Here is a 16,875-nt window from a genome sequence, read left to right as displayed (position 1 = left end):
CTAGAAGCTGGGTATGACTACCCCGCCCCTCTCCTCTCCCCAGGTCATAAGCTGGGCATGACTTCCCCCTCGGCCAGAAGTTGGGTATGATTTACCCCCCCCCCCCCCCGGCCCGAAACTGGGTATGACTTGACCCCTCCCTCTCCCCCCAGGCCAGAAGCTAGGTAAGGCTTGCCCCTACCCCCAGGCCATAGAAACTGGTTATGACTTGACCCCCCCCCCCTCCCCAAGCCAGAAGCTGGGTAAGGCTAGCCCCTTCCCCCAGTCCATAAGCATAAGCTAGGTATGACTCTCCCTCGGCCGGAAGCTGGGTATTACTTACCCCCCCCCCCCAGGCCAGAAACTGGGTATGACTTGCCTCTCCCCCCTCCCACCAAGGCCAGAAGCTGGGTAAGGCTTGCCCCTCCCCCCAGGCTAATAAGCTGGGTATGACTTATCCCCCCCCCCCAGGCCTGAAACTGGTTATTTAGCATCATATTATGTATTATTATGTTCAATACAAACAATCATTAAGTTACACTCGCCCCAACCGCGTCTCCGCATTGCATCGAATCCTATGAAAATGTGGTTTTTGGACATAGCAATACTTATTTTTCACAATTTTTATTTTTAAAAATTACTGGTCGATAGGTTACTTTATTTTGAAGAATAAATGTTATTAAAAGTTTTTTTCTAAAACTGATAGTTTAGCCGGAAAAAAATATTTTCCATCCCAATAGTACGCCGGCTGCGCTCGATTCGGATATAGTGACGTCACGCGGCCTTGCGTACGTTGACTTTTAGCGGCAAAAACGGCCTATGTTTATTACTTAATATCTTCGTAAGTAATGGTCCGATTTGGATAATTCAAAAAGATATATCTTTCTTATGTCTTAAAGATTAACGTAGATACTAGTTTTATTGAATTTTCTACAACAGTACTGATCCTCATTATGTAGTACGTAGTATTTAAAGAGTATTTATTATTAGGTAAATAAATTGCATCAATTCACTAATTGAGTTTCAATTAAATCTAAAAGGAATTCATAAACACTGAACTATTAATAATTGAAAGACAAATGAGTTGAATAATTTATTCTCAAATTCACTAAAATCTACACACTTCAATATGGTAACATTTTCACTTTTTTAGTGGGCCGTACGAGTCTGGGGGAATTCCCAATTCTTCATCAGTCCATGTGCTAGGATCAATGTAAGGCCAGTCTCCCTGAAACAATCCATACAATTTATTTTAATGACATAGAGTATAATATAGTTGGTTTGGATACCATTACGTTATTACCTATTACTTATATTATTACAGTGAAACCTGGTTAAGTGAGACATCAAGGGACCTGCAATGTCGTTTCACTTATAGAGGTATTCCACTTACCCAGTGTCTCAGATATACAGGTATAAATAAATATCTGTCTCATTTACAGAGGGTTCCATTAATAGAGGTGAGAATACAGGTTATTTCAGTTATACAGGTGCGATCATTAAATTCGGCACAAACTTCTTCACGTGTCTTCCCACTTTCATAAACGGATATTAACTTCAGTTTTTCACGCAATGATAACGATTGTAGCTTTCGTTTTGGCATTTTTCAAATAAACATCTGTATGATAGTAAAGCGAAACTAAAACTGAAGGTAATTGAAGCTCAAAATTTGTACTTACATACTTGGAATTACGTGTGGAATTTGTGGGTAGAATAAGAATGAGTAAACAAACAATGTTATCTCAGTTACAGAGGTTTATGCATATAAACTTTACTCGCTGTCTCAGTTATAGAGGTAACTATGATGATAAATCGAAAGAACAAATCCTAGATATAGAGGCTTACCTCGTCCCACTAACAGAGGTAATTCAGTGCCAAAGTGTTGGGACCTCAGCATGAGTTCCAGTTATGGAGGTTTCTACTTATCCAGGTCCCACTTAACCAAGTTTTACTGTATTATGTGATAGTTTGTCTGGATAGATAAATATTTCATACTCCTTCAAAATTCTATTGGAGACTTCGAAAAAGTTTTGTTTCTGCCACAAGACAAAAACTGCTGGCAAAATAAGTAAAAGTCTAGATAAATAGAATTGCAGATGATAGTTAACTTACGAATATATGCTCTGGCTCTGTAGCTATATGGTAAAGAATCCACCACCATACCAAACCGCCAAGTACATTTGCTAGTGTTGTTACTTTCTTGGATGCAGGAGGTGGAGGTACTCTATATGACCAAACACTGAAAAACAACGAGACTGTTATTGTACATGAATATTTTCAGAGATCATCAATATTAGTATTATGCCACTATAGGCTGTAATGTAGGTTGGTATGTAAACCATAGCAGCTCAGTGAACAAAACATTAAAAATTTTGTAAGTAAATTTTTAATGTTTAGATAACTTAGAAAAACTTGGCAACTACGGATGCTACAAAGAAATTATAGATAATTTTTAACCACACCAAACTTATGACATAACAACATACCCATGGCCCGCATTTCTTTTAGTTTGTTGTATGTTTTCTGCAGCTCTATTTACAGCTCGCAGTAACAGGGCTCTAGAAGCTAGTGTTCGAGTTAACATTTTTAACAACTAATTATTTAGGTTTTTCTATAATTTCGAACGTAAAATTGAAAATTTCCGAAAATGACGGAAATTCTTTAAAACCTGTTCTTTAACATTTGATGTATGGTCTAATCGAAATATTCATATGAAAATTCAATTGATTTATGTAATCAACTAAATGTTAACTATGATTATGATAAAAATAGCAAAATTACGAGAGGAAAAGAGTACTACCAAAGAGCATAAAAGAGTAAGAGACGGCACTCCATAGATATTTTTTGAGCTCACGCACACATATGCATTTTAGAGAACGACCCGCAAATCTTTACCAACCGCACAAACTACAGGCGGAGCTACCAACATAATGCCTTATTTTCTGACAGTATTAGTGACGTTCGTAATAACTTATCGATTATCGATACTTTGCTAGGGTTGTTATTGCATATCGATATCTAGTATAGGAACCTTCAATATTTTAATGATTACTATTTTTATTTTATACTATGTGTAAGTAAAACGAAGTTTTGTAACGTAAATTATTTATTTCGAAATAAAATAGGTATATTACAATAAGTATTGAACATGACATAGCAGTTGTAGGCATGAGGAATTATTGAAAATTATAACAAAGTACAGAAATGATAATTTTGTAAACTTTTATTTTCACAACTTTTTCTAAGAAAAAATTGGATTTTTATTTATAAACATCTTTAATTTTCTTATCAGCTGATCGAACCTCAGCCTCAAGATTACTTTTCAATGCTTTGTTGCTGTGCTTTTTTACTTTTGTCAGCAAAATTGTTTTCACTTTTTATGAAGCTGTCATTAATGATTTTACAACTTTTTCTTAGAAAAAGGTAACTTAATATTTTAAACATCTTATCATAAATTTCTTTATTATGTTGTTGACATTTAAACCAACTAAAATTACAATTTGTACTCAACATTAAGAAAATGAATTTTCCAACATTTTCCATATATATCTGGTCGGCAATATGGTCATGATAAAATTGTTTAGCTTCATTTACGGTGGTACATAATTGAATTGTTGGATAAACGAGACTTTTTTTATCATGCCACCATTCGCGAAGAGATATATATGCATACAAATCATTGTCAACAGGAGTTTTCACGCTCAAACACTCTTCACAAATTAAACAAGAACTGTTCTGTAATAGTTTGGCAGCTAAATACCCGCTTACATATACTACTGGTTGGTTTTCAAGGCTACACAAATTTTCAATGGGCTGTTCTAAGTTTTCAGGGTCCGGGATAGACAACACAGGATAAAATTCAGTGTCTGTGGAATCTTGAACATTAATTTTTATTTCTGTTGTTTTTAAATTAGTTTTTAAAATGTCTTTATATTCCAGCATATGTTTATTGTTGTCTGCTTCACAATTAGCACTTCTGCTATGAGGCACTTTCAGCCCAGTAACCATGCTTGTTTTAAGCGCTGCAGTAAAGTGCGTGATAGTGGGATTTCTATTGGTTACACTGTGTTGCCTAATGATTCCAAATAAGTTTTCCAGAGAGTCTTGGTTAAACTGTCTAAGGTTCATATATTTAAACCCTTCATTCTTTAACTTTTCCCAAATATCGTTTAAGGATTTGATAGATATTTGATATCCCTTTACGCATTTAACATTTTTTAGTATCGTGTTTTCTGCTGTTATAAATTTTATGGTTTTTAACTTATCAGTATAAAAGGTCCAAGACTCAATGTGATTACTTGATGTGGAAACATTTTCCCGGATCCCTTTCTTTACGTCATTTAAAGATGATGGACCATTTGTACAATCAAATAGTTTATCTAACTGTTCAATCACAAATGCTGTATCATTGCAATCAGAAACTTCTTTCCATGCCATCATTTTTAAAATACCTGCTACGGTATTACTCAGAGCATGCGCAGCATACTTCACCCTCATCTTAGTTTTGAATGTTGGATTTACAATGGTACTATTCAGTTTTTTAAAATTTAAAAAAATTCTGTTGTGTTCTTCTGCAACTACCAAATGCCTCCATTGTGCAATTTTTCCATCGAAAGACATATTTCCACTTTTAAAGAAATTGTTTCGTAATGATTTGAACAAGTGAGGGATGTCATAGATTATAAAAATTTTGTCATTATTTACAGAGAAAAAGTTGCTATCTATGCCTTGTCCACAGTTTCTTTTTAACATGTTAAGAGCTCCTATATTTGTAGATAGGGTTGCCAGGCGTCCGGCTTTAGCCGGACATGTTTGGCTTTTTAGGGACTTGTCCGGCCAAATATTGCCTTGTCCGGCCTGTCCGGCTTTTGTTAGGCTTTTTATTTGGTTGCCGCGCCAGGCGAAAGTCGAGCCACAGAATCATATGAAACGCAGGCATCACGATGGTTAGCAACCAATGATGATAGTACTCACTCATGAGCTGACACTAATTGCACCCCCCCCCCCCCCCCCCGTCACATGTCCGGCTTTTAGGGTAAAATGTCCGGCCAAATGAAGCACAAAGTCCGGCTTTTGTAATTTTGGACCTGGCAACCCTATTTGTAGATCCCTGATCACAAACTGTTGTTAGAACCACAAATCCGATTTCTTTTAATTTTTTGATGATGTCCGATATAATTTTTGCCAGTTTTGCTGTTGATATTGTGCCTTCCACAAAATATGTAGTGCGCAATATATTGTTTGTATTTATGTTTAGCACCCTGTATCATAAACACTAACGCATGGTCTGCAATTTTCTTTTCTCGTCCCATGTTCTCGCCCTCTCCATAATCCACGTAGCCATCCACTTTATCAGCAATTTCGTTATAAATTATCCGTTTCTTTAACGCCATCTCGTCAAATATTAACGAGCAATATTTATTTTCCTTTGGCATACTTGATGCTTTTGCCTCTAACATATCAATTATATTTTTATTTATACCAGGCTCCATTGGTATATTTTTTTAAATCCTTTGGAGCGTTTTAGTGCTTGGTAGCGTAAACAGCTTTTGCATATAGCGGTATGCTTTAGGGGACCGTTTAAATATAGCCAAAGCATATATTTTGTTGGCTAAAGTCCACCTTTTTCCTTGTGACTTTTTTTTGTTATTCTGCACTACATCCTTTACTAACGATGTCAGCACTTCCGAATCTAACTTGTCTAAATTCACTCTTGACTTCGCTATATTCCTTATTGTTTTTTTTGCATTTTGTAACTGTCGCCAAAGCCTCTTCTCTTTAATTGTAAATGTTGATGAAGTGTCTGTAATAAAAACATTTCCATTAGTAAAAAAACAACATTAAAGCAAATTGAATTGAATATTGGTTAATTAATCAGCAATTTTACTTAGTTTTTTAAATTAGGTATGTTTTATCTTACCTTTCATTTCAATGTTTTTCTTAGGTCTTTTATAACTGTGGACTAATATTTCTGCCTGTGCATCTTGATGGCAAATGTTTTTATCATCTGAAATATTATAAATATGCAAATTAGTTTAAAATTTATTTTGTTGTTTTATGAAACATATTATTTCCAAATCAATCAATCATTATCAAGTTTTAAAAAAATGCAAAGACAGGATAATGATAGCTCTTCTCATAAAATATGAAGCGTGGGCCCACCTTCAATAACAATGACATAATATTAAATTAAAGGCATTTAGAGGTTTTAATGTTCTGCATTCTGGATGCGGTCTGCGGTTATGTCAAGACAATCTGTAAGTGGTCGTGATAAGGCAATCAGTCACGTGTGCTTTGCGTTCTTTGTTCGTATCCGCACGGGTCAAATCGCATTAATATAAAATGTACAGAAACCTAGAATGTTGTACATATAAGTTCATTTTGACCTGACTGCAGACTGCAGAACGCATCCAGGGTGGCATTCTTTAGTTTGACGGAAGGCATATTTTAGAAGGTAAATAATTAGTTTGTACACTTACCATGAGTAATGGGTTTATAGGTCATATGTTCTGGTGCATTGGAAGTAGAAGGAAGAGGTTCAAAAGTTGTTTTCGCAGAAATACCAGAATCTGGTATATCCACAGCTCCCAAACATGTTGAATTTAGTTGTTTGGTTGTAGTTGTAAGGGGAACTGAAAGCAGATAATGAAATGTGAATTGGGTAATAAAATGTCATGTTCTTACCCAACTTTAGGGTACAATCAGTCTAGTACATGTCTTGCTCACATTAAAAATTACTAGCTTATAAATATTATTAAACTAGCTGACCTGGCTAATTAATGTAGATTGCCTAAAATTTTTCAAATTGGTCCGGTACTTTTTTTGAAGAATTTGTATTACACAAATTACTAAAGTCCCTCTAACTCAACACCTCATTCTAAGCTAAATTGTGTTACGAGTGGGTTTACTACAATATTCAAGCTGTGGGGTTCTAACCCGCACTTTAGGCTATCTTGGCTTCGAGTTACGGAGCCGATCAAATACAAACAAACAATTAAATATTTCCTTTTTATATTATTAGTATAATTTTAGATAAACATACCTCGTTCAACTGGATTTGACTTCTTTGGAATGCAATATGAATGATCATAAAGAACTGTAACAAAGTATAGATATAATTAATAATTGAAATTATATATTATTTATTGATAAGCATACAACACATGTTTGTGGTTACAAAGAAAGAACCTTGTTAAATTGCATTCGGTTGGTTTGTTTTGGAACCCAAAGAAAATTAATTAAGACATCTAAATAATTCAGAAAAATTGATAGATAGTAAATTAAATTTTAAAAAAATAATTGAAGTCATCATCATACCTGTCTTGAGGTTTTCTTTATTGGAGTCTTTTACATGAAGAGGAAACTCTGTCAAAACTTCATCTGGCAAGATGGGATTGCTCAATTCCAGTGTTGGAATAGCTGAGTTCTTCAGCCGAGTTCCTTTGGCATTGAAGGATTCAGGAGTGAAGTGCCCACCACAAACAAACTTAAGTTGGTGTAACTTTTCAATAGGTACATATGCTAAGTCTTCTATGCCAGCATTTTTAACCCACATTCGACAACTGAAATAAGAAATACCTATTAGAAAAGAAAAAGAATAACAAACTGAAATTTATTCATCAACTAATTTCTTTTAGTATTGTTATGCAATTCATTTACAGAGTACGAAACAAAATACTGAAATTAAAAATTGGTTATGGTTATTTACTGTATGATTAAAAATATTAATCCCAGCCTTTAAGTTTACACAATCAGTAAAATTATCTTGTAATAAATGAGTGTTATTAGAAACTTACCGGTCAGAATCCAGAGGAAACCTACTCAAAAGTAAGGGTGATCCACCACGACTTCGCCTCTTATTACAAATAACGCACTTCTTGTTGTTTCTACTCTCCATTATCAGTAGAAGCCTAAAATGAAATAGGTATTAATTAAACAAAGCCTATAATTTCTCTCCAACCAGTGTCAATGCCCTGGTTCATGCATTTACCAGTTTTGAAAGTACATTTACATTTTCATCACATAGGGTTGTTTTTAATGAAAAATAGATTTGTGATAGATCTAATATTTCAAGTAAGTAGATAACATACCCATTAAACAGAAAAGTAAATAAGAGTTTAAACTTCTGTAGAAGTTGAAACACAGCTTATTTAAAAGAGTCTCTATCTCACAAAAAACATAACACTGAACAGCAAACTTTATCACGCCCGATACGGAGGAACTTAATCAACTCAACGTAAACGACAGAAAAGTTTATTTACAGTAATATTGCACCAAATCTGAGAAAATAACTTCACACGAATCAATTCGCCGGTTAAAAACTCAAACTCAATTGACAGACATTTTTTTTTCATTTGTCAAACTAACAATACTACCAACATAAGGACACTAAACAATTATTTTTAGTATGGTGGTATTGATCCGCGGGTTCCCCTGCTATAGTGAAATCAATCCAAAATGCACTTTATTGCTTAAGGGATAAGGTTGTATATCAATTGCTACATATAGAGACTAGCCTTTGTATGAGAAGTGTCTACCCACTGGTACTACTATGGCAATGACGTTAATGACGCACAACAAAGATAATAAAAATTAGGATCTTGCCCTTTACCGACCTTTTCATCATGTCACGTCATTACGTGGTGCCAGTTTTATAACTGGCTTGATTACTAGGTATTATAATAATAATATTATTGTAGGTATGTACGAAATCCTGACGACGATATGTAAATGTAATGAATAAAGTTTTTAATTTTCGCAAAAAATGTTTTGTTAACCTTAGGTTTACCTTTAAATAGATGATTTATAATATCTTTGGCGATGGCACAAACTCGTTGCCACAAGCTGTAATCTGTCATCAATAAAAAAAAACAAATTTGACGTGATCGTGAAAACAGTGAAGTTGTGTCTGGCGTTGTTCTTCCGTGTTTTATAAAATATTTGTAAATTTTATGCCTACCTAAGCCTGAAATGTGCATGGTGTTAATAGTTTTCGTGTATGTGTTGTGATAATGTGATACGTGTTTATTGTTTGAAATGGAGACAAATGCAAATCAGAAGGGTGCGTATCTTATGGTTCATTCGAGCTAAGACTGTTTGTGTATGAATAACTGTACTTCGCGACATGGATTCAGCTGACGTCGATGCCCTAAACTTGCTTCTCATATTTCTGGTTGCTAAATATTTGTTTTTTGTCGTATTAGAAGTTGTGGAAAGGTTAGGCCTTTCGGGCGTCACCTGACAGAAATTAGCCTGTTCCAATTTTAGTCGCGTTTCTTATCATAAATCAGCCAGATAGCCGCTGGTGTAATCTCTATGTGTTTCCGATTACCATTGGTTTTTATTTATCTCCCTTGACATTTGTATGTGTACATGTATGACTCATATTCTTAGCATTGTGATGTCATAAGAAAGCTCAACAAAACAAATGTACTATTAATTTTAATGAGTTAGATTTGTATTTATAGATAGCTAGTTCTTATCAGTGTTTTGGTCTAATTTATTATAAGAAATTGATATCAAATTCATAAGTGGACCATGGCTTAGTTGTTGATTATTCTTGTTTGTAGATCAGAGGTTGTTGACAATAAGTTAGTTAAAGTAATTAATTAGTAGAAAATTAACTTAAATTTAGAAGAAGTTGCATTAAAAGTAGTCACATTGATAGTGATTGTAAAAGTAGTTGTAAAAATAATTTGTATTATGTTTGTAATTTTAATTAGGTAAATATAGTTTTTCTTACTTACCTACCCACAGTTTTTATTACTATAGGTTTTATTAAATGATGATTGGTAAAACCACACCTAAAAAGTAAAAGAAAATGTTTAGGTTTGTAAGTAAAGTTTGTAATGTATTAATCATATTAGAATTTAAGCAGATATACTACACAACACAAAGAGCCTTACTTAAGATTTTAATTAAATAAAAAAATGTCCTGAATTAAAACTGTGTACCTGACCTGAAACGTTCTCTTGTATGTACACTCTGAAATGTGTACGCATTAGAAAGTCTTGCAGTCTACGCATGACCCAAAGACAACATACCTCCTTCAGCTCTTTACATTTCATACACTCTTACAGAGTCTAAGATCTTCGCAGTTCAGTGGTGTTTAGTTGCCTGGCAAGCAACAGGTTTCAAAGCATACTTTTTAAGTTAATTGGTTTTGAAAATAATCTGCATTATAAATACAAAAACTCCTATTAAATATTGCCTTCAGTGGTCCAGTGGTCCTACTATGCCTGGCCTATTATTAAACAAATACATCAAAATAAAAGAATTTTATTTGTTCCACATACAGATACAATAGTTAATAGCATGCAAAGATTGGCATCTATTTGTAATTGTAGCTTTTTGACTGTTTAATAATAATATCTTCAATTTGAATCCATTTTTCCCAGTCTTGAAGGTTGAGCCAGTTGTTTCCTTGTTGTCCTCTATATCAGCGCAACTTTTATTGGCCCAACATTTCTCTTCTCTGTTGGTCCCGTGCATTTAGTCGATGTTACGGTCCACGTTTTGTCTTTGTAGCTAGTCTAGGTGACAGTACTATTAGGTCTAGCGCTTAATTCAGACCTGATCTGAGGTATGGAAGTGGCACAGGAGGCTATTTTTATACGTCAAATGTCAGCGAGACTTATCTTCTGATTTATATGCTCACATCATAATATTATTATGTCAAAATAATCCCTCCCGTGCCGCTCCTATATCTCAGACACTGAAGCTTTAACCACACCAATGCTGGCGCCATCGCCGGCGCGAGCATAGGCCAATGACAGATCGCGCAACTTATGACAGTCCGCGCGACCTAAAACTCATAAAACTGATTTATTTCTGTAAGTAGGCTTTAAAAAAGCACTTTTACATGTCCCAGTATTAACCCTACCTACCTGCCATTGGGATTGGCCTATGATAGCGACGCGATCGCGCCGGCGATGGCGATCTGCACGCGTTGGTGTGGTTTAAGCTTGACTGAGGTATAATTATGCTACACCTATAACAATAATAATTATTTTTCCAGTGTCATGTGTAGCTAACTACGCGTACGATGCGTCGGAGGCGGACGAGCTGTCGATCCGGCCGGGAGACGTGCTGCGCGACGTGGAGCGACTGCCGGGCGGCTGGTGGCGCGGCGAGCTGCGCGGACGTCGCGGCATGTTCCCGGACAACTTCGTGTCTGTACTCACGGAGCAGGCCAACGCCAGGTCAGCCCGGGACCGTTGTTCCCCAGTGTCAGTGTAGCAACTACGCCACGATGCCTCGGAGGCGGACGAGCTGTCGATCCGGCCGGGAGACGTGCTGCGCGACGTGGAGCGACTGCCGGGCGGCTGGTGGCGCGGCGAACTGCGCGGACGCCGCGGCATGTTTCCGGACAACTTCGTGTCTGTACTCACGGAGCAGGCCAACGCCAGGTCAGCCCGGGACCATTGTCTTTCCAGTGGCAGGTATAGCGTCGAAAGCAGACGAGCTGACGATATGACCGGGTGACGTGTTGCGCGATGTTGTCATGTTCTCGGACAACTTCGTGTCCGTACTCACGGAGCATTCCAACGCCAGGTCAGGACCGTGGTCCCCCAGTGTCAGTGTAGCAACTACGCGTACGATGTGTCGGAGGCGGACGAGCTATCGATCTGCCGCGGCATGTTCCCGGACAACTTCGTGTCTGTACTCACGGAGCAGGCCAACGCCAGGTCAGCCCGGGACCATTGTCTTTCCAGTGGCAGGTATAGCGTCGAAAGCAGACGAGCTGACGATTTGACCGGGTGACGTGTTGCGCGATGTTGTCATGTTCTCGGACAACTTCGTGTCCGTACTCACGGAGCATTCCAACGCCAGGTCAGGACCGTGGTCCCCCAGTGTCAGTGTAGCAACTACGCGTACGATGTGTCGGAGGCGGACGAGCTATCGATCTGCCGCGGCATGTTCCCGGACAACTTCGTGTCTGTACTCACGGAGCAGGCCAACGCCAGGTTAGCCCGGGACCGTTGTCCCCCAGTGTCAGTGTAGGTAGGAACTACGCTATAATGCGTCGGAGGTAGATAAGCTGATGATATGACCGGGGGACGTGTTGCGCGATGTTGTCATGTTCTCGGACAACTTCGTGTCCGTGCTCACGGAGCAGGCCTACGCCAGGTAAGCCCGGGACCGTTGTCCACCAGTGTCAGTGTAGCAACTACGTCGCGATGCGTCGCAGGCGGACGAGCTCGAGGTGACGATCTGGCCGTGGAACTATACTGCGTGATGTTGACATGTTCCTTGAAAACTTCACGGAGTAGGCCAACCTCAGCTCAGGCTAGAACCATTGTCCCCCAGTGTCAGGCGTAGCAACTGCGCTACAATGCGTCGCTCGGAGGCGGATGAAATTCGATCCGGTCGGGGACTATCACTTGGTTATGAAGTCCCGAGAAAAGTACCAGCGTAAGCCAGAGAAGGGTAAGCCGTTACGGGACGGTTTTATGTCAGCAGGTCCATGTGTAAGATTCCATAGTATAAAAAATTCCAGATCGTTTCCAGTTGAATTTGCGCGAATAATATAACAGCGTAATTTACATATTCTAACTGGAATCTGCGTCTAACGCAGTTTTCCAGAGTAGGATGTTTATTTTATCAGATCTTATTCGTTATGCTTCTAGTGTTGTGCTTCGTCATTATGCCATAGAATGGAAGTGGCCCAACCTAACAGCTTAGTTTGTATGTATCAGCCATCTTTCACAACAGACCTTGCCCTCTCCAGAATCGTATTGTCCAAAGCCTACTTCGTAAGGGTTCTTCAATAGGTTTCCGAAATGTATGTTAGCTAACTATAAGATATCGGTCGGGTCACTTAAGGTTTGTTATACTACCTTATCGAAACGTTTATTCTATTCACTGTCCTTTCCTCGTACTCATGGTCGACCGTTATTTTGACTGTTCCAATATCAACCTTATAATATTACGTAGGTGTAATATAGCGTAACGTTTTCCTTAATTGCCAAATTGTTTGTATAAATTAACATGTTTGTACCGGCCCAATATTCAACAATTCTACAAATCGCCCATTAAAATATGTCAGGCAAGTGTGATCTCATCAACATACTTCATTATGTAGAAAAGAGTTCGTAGCGTCAGCTATTATAACGAAGCCATATCATGTCATGTGACAATCAATGCTAGTCAACGGACTGTGTCCTGACCTCAGAGCTAACAATTTCCTTCTACTCTCAAACATTTGCCTTAAGTTAAATTTGCCCCACTTAACGAAATGACGAGAAATTTCATGAAACAATTTATCGCTATCTTTCTAATCGATGTAATCGTTCAATCTCTTTCACCGCAATCGGATGCGGTTTTTATCTGTCATTAAAATAAGTCCTATTAAAGTATACCTATTTAACGCCCTTTCAATAGGTCCTGATTCCTGAATGCTTATTCGGTGTTTTAAGTTTGCGGCAAGCAATCAGTGCTTGCCGCAAACTTAAAACACCAAGCGAACTCTATAATTAATAAACGTTTCGATTTGGTATTATCAATTATGCTTTAACCTTGTTGAAAATGGTTTATATTACTTAGTTTTTGTGAGATAGTGTTGAGATAATGAATATGGGCCGGGTCACGACATGAACTCGTATTTACTGTTAGACGCCGTTTTATTCGCGAATGCGTTATACGCGGTCGCGGTGAATTCCTTACTTATTTATGAACTGGTTTCTCATAAATGCCATATGATATGGTAATGTTTTTGGTTCATTGACCAACACTCTACTATATTTTGTATCACGACCGGCTTTACGTTTAGAAATATTATGTACCTATGTAATTCAGGTGACTAGGTCTAGGTACGTTGTAGTAGAAAAAGTGCTAAGTAGGTGAACACCTCTTTTGTTGAATTTCCCTGACGTAAACCGTGGTTTATAGTTCACTGGTTACGTTAATTCGTCTGATTGTTCTACTAACCACATAATTAAAGCCACAGCTAAACTGACAACGATAATAAAAAGGAAATGAGCGCATTAAATGTGGCTTTTCACATTAATAAATGGCTTCACATCTTCAATTATTAATTGAAACCAAAAATTAGATCTATCAACTACAATCGAGTACCAACGCCTACTTAAATCACTATACGACAAACCTTTGACAAACTGGTTTTGCTAATGCGTACAATACGAGTGTAGCCATCGCTCTGTTACTCATTGATAGCATGTGTTCTCGATCTATGATGTCATCTTGGTCATTGGTTTGCTTGGCATCTTATACACTCAACATCAAATAAACCGCACCTTCCGCGACGCGAACTTTAAAGGTTTTCTTCTGACACAATCATGGTACCCCAACAATATTGGTGTTATTTGAAAGCCCAATAAATATCCTTAAAGAAAAACACATTTAATTTCTTAGTAAATGATTAACATATACCATAAATGTGACTTGAAAATAGACCTCACTTTGGGCTCACCTGTGGGATCAATTAGACCAATTTTTATGGTTATAAAACCAAATAAAGATCTCACGTGTCCTCTTTAACAGATGGATAGCGATTAATCCCAACTTAACAGTTTTATAGCCATAAAAGTTGGCCCTAGCGTAACTACCTATTTCTTGAAGAAGTGACTCTGGATCCTTCTAAAGACACATTTTTGGGGTAAAAACCTTTCCTTTAATGAAATGAAGGTTAGAACTGGGCTTTTAAATGGTACCAATATTGGTGGGATGTGGGGATGCATACGTTTGAAAATGCTTGTCGCGGGAGGTGCGATTTATTTGACGTCGAGTGTAGTTGCCATAGCATAACATGTGATTTATGTAGATGATGTAATTGTCGTACACATTATGGTTGAGGAGTAACGTTAGAATGTTTCTTACTTTACGTGCAAAAGGTAGATTAAGTGAGTTTTTATCGAGTGATTTCATTTATAACTTGATTTATTACGCGATACTGTTGTTAAAGTACGAGTCCACCATGTAAGAAAACCGTGTGCTGTAAGTACAATATACAAGTTTTCGTCAATGTAAATATTGTAGTATTGTCAACATTAAACAGTACTTAGTTACACAATACAATACAACTTCATGTTTGTTTAGAAGCAGTAGCAGGCAGCATGCCAAGACCAAGTACCTGTTGGTTAACTCTTTGTTTTTTTTTTTCGATTTTCCTGCTTTATTTTCAAACCTTTGCGTTTGTTACTAGGATAAATATCTTTTTCCCTCAAACCAAAGTCAAAACTGTCATATTTTTGTAACTATTACTACTTGTGCCCTGCTAACTCCATATCCAATCCAGGGAGTCAGCTAACTCCATACTAAATTTTACTAAAATCGCTCCAGCTGTTTAGACGTGAAGAAGTAACAAACATACACTCTCACAAACTTTCGCCTTTATGATATTAGTGTGATAGCACACCCTAGCTAGGTTTTTTTTTTATATTTCTGCGTTGTTTTGCTAATCGATACGATAACAATAAAAAAACCTTTGATTTTATCGTCTTTGTATATTAGTAAGTTACTCGAGTCTTGCTAGTTATTTCAATATTTTTTCGATTAGTAGAATACTAATGATTGCGCACGTATCTTATCACGGCGGATAAGGCGATAAGACGCGGTGTTTCACTCAGTGTTTGTTGTGTGGCCCTGCTATAATATTTCAGACACGTTCAATATTGGGAATAAAATAACTGAGGTACGTTTTAATACCTAAAACAGCTTTACAAACAGTTTTGCATGGCAATAGTGTTGCCAGATTTAGTGTGTGATATTTCGCGACCGAAAATAAATATAAACGGGAATTTGGTTTTCTAATTAGGCCTCAGGAACCAAACTGTACTGTGGTGTGCAAATGTGAATCAAAATTATTTTTAGTGTTCCTCTCAATGTATTTGTGTTAATAAAAGTACTTACCAAGAAGGGAACTTAGAAATTTGGTGAAAAATCGAAGCATTTGACGCCCCAAACACCCTGGCCTGCTGAGTGCTGTACATTTTTCATAATTTCTTTCCCTAATCAATTAGAAAAAACAATATAATATTATCAACCTTATTTCGTAGCCTCACAGACCGTGACAAGTACTTAACAATTGATGGAATTATAACGAGAGACTATTTAACTAGAACACCGGTTTGTGATCATTATTTATTTAGCATCAAATCAATTTTCTAGCGTGGGATCAATTACAATAGGCACAGCTGGCTTCTTTTGTTATACATTATATTTTTAGCATCAATTAAAAACTATGCCATAAATAGAAAATAGTCTAAACCGAAGCGTTTAAAAGTTATAAATACGACAGAATCAGCTATCATAAGCAATTGTAATTCTTTCTTTTTTCTTTCTATTCGAGAAGGAAGTCGCAAAATGTAAATTATTGAATGACGTGTGTGTATGTATTGTCTTTGAATTTATTAGCGATCGCGAAACTTAACATGACTCACATACGTGCCCATAGTAAATTATTCATTACTTGTGTTAACTTTTATAATAGGTAGTCGTGTTAAGTTTTAAAGAAACGATTCCTATGGTATCTTAGTTATAAGGTTATTTTTAATATTTGTCGTTTCTACCTAAGGATAAATAATCGTATTAAGTTACGTAGTTGTGAAGTCTTTTATGTGTTTAATCGATTGGCTACGAAAGTGAGATATAACTATGCTTCAGATAGAAATCAGAACTAATCTTGTAAATTAATTATTCATTGAATTCGATTAATTAATTTGTAAAGTTTTTGTGACTCAGAAGATTTATAACCAGAAAACCTGATTTGACCGTATCCATCGTTTGTATTGGTTTTGTTATAGTGAAATTTTCAAATCCAATAGTTACATTTAATCCATCTGATTCGTCATAAGTCCAGAACTCCAGACTCATGCCCCTACCCTCAGGGGTAGCCATGGAACATCTTGAACCACAAGAAACTTTTAAAGGGGAATC

General features: G+C 36.9%; 3 protein-coding genes across 3 annotated transcripts in view; 1 reads left to right on the top strand and 2 right to left on the bottom strand.

Annotated features, from left to right (window-relative positions):
- Positions 1 to 1,059: 1,059 nt before the first annotated feature.
- On the bottom strand, positions 1,060 to 2,762 carry LOC135073823 (NADH dehydrogenase [ubiquinone] 1 beta subcomplex subunit 2, mitochondrial-like). The gene is made up of 3 exons (XM_063968023.1): positions 2,466 to 2,762; positions 2,092 to 2,218; positions 1,060 to 1,207 (listed from the first exon to the last, which is right to left on the bottom strand). Exons 1-3 carry the CDS (start codon positions 2,561 to 2,563, stop codon positions 1,121 to 1,123), a joined length of 312 nt encoding a protein of 103 aa, XP_063824093.1. The 5' UTR covers positions 2,564 to 2,762; the 3' UTR covers positions 1,060 to 1,120.
- A 2,321-nt stretch (positions 2,763 to 5,083) lies between these two features.
- On the bottom strand, positions 5,084 to 8,020 carry LOC135073822 (uncharacterized). The gene is made up of 6 exons (XM_063968022.1): positions 7,776 to 8,020; positions 7,297 to 7,541; positions 7,022 to 7,075; positions 6,459 to 6,611; positions 5,900 to 5,986; positions 5,084 to 5,782 (listed from the first exon to the last, which is right to left on the bottom strand). Exons 1-6 carry the CDS (start codon positions 7,874 to 7,876, stop codon positions 5,484 to 5,486), a joined length of 939 nt encoding a protein of 312 aa, XP_063824092.1. The 5' UTR covers positions 7,877 to 8,020; the 3' UTR covers positions 5,084 to 5,483.
- Positions 8,021 to 8,866: 846 nt separating this feature from the next.
- The window catches only part of LOC135073821 (SH3 domain-containing kinase-binding protein 1), a 31,658-nt gene continuing 23,649 nt past the window's right edge, over positions 8,867 to 16,875 (top strand). The window contains exons 1-2 of the mRNA XM_063968021.1: positions 8,867 to 9,040; positions 10,997 to 11,180. Coding sequence (XP_063824091.1) covers positions 9,016 to 9,040; positions 10,997 to 11,180 — 209 coding nt within the window. The 5' untranslated portion in view covers positions 8,867 to 9,015. The remainder of the gene's footprint in view (positions 9,041 to 10,996; positions 11,181 to 16,875) is intronic.

Source organism: Ostrinia nubilalis, chromosome 8 (genome assembly GCF_963855985.1).
Source record: "Ostrinia nubilalis chromosome 8, ilOstNubi1.1, whole genome shotgun sequence".
Taxonomy (NCBI): Eukaryota; Metazoa; Arthropoda; class Insecta; order Lepidoptera; family Crambidae; genus Ostrinia; species Ostrinia nubilalis.
Note: the sequence above shows the minus strand (reverse complement) of the source record. Positions and strands in the feature narration are given on the sequence as shown.

What these genes read in the sequence shown, in the direction of transcription:
- LOC135073823 (XM_063968023.1), bottom strand. Translation starts at nt 2,563, where the DNA reads ATGTTAACTCGAACACTAGCTTCTAGAGCCCTGTTACTGCGAGCTGTA. An exon ending in AAAAGAAATGCGGGCCATGG is followed by an intron (nt 2,219 to 2,465) that starts GTATGTTGTTAT and finishes GTTGTTTTTCAG; the next exon opens with TGTTTGGTCATATAGAGTAC. An exon ending in CAGAGCCAGAGCATATATTC is followed by an intron (nt 1,208 to 2,091) that starts GTAAGTTAACTA and finishes GGATTGTTTCAG; the next exon opens with GGAGACTGGCCTTACATTGA.
- LOC135073822 (XM_063968022.1), bottom strand. Translation starts at nt 7,876, where the DNA reads ATGGAGAGTAGAAACAACAAGAAGTGCGTTATTTGTAATAAGAGGCGA. An exon ending in TTTCCTCTGGATTCTGACCG is followed by an intron (nt 7,542 to 7,775) that starts GTAAGTTTCTAA and finishes TTCTTATTTCAG; the next exon opens with TTGTCGAATGTGGGTTAAAA. An exon ending in GTCAAATCCAGTTGAACGAG is followed by an intron (nt 6,612 to 7,021) that starts GTATGTTTATCT and finishes ATCTGCTTTCAG; the next exon opens with TTCCCCTTACAACTACAACC.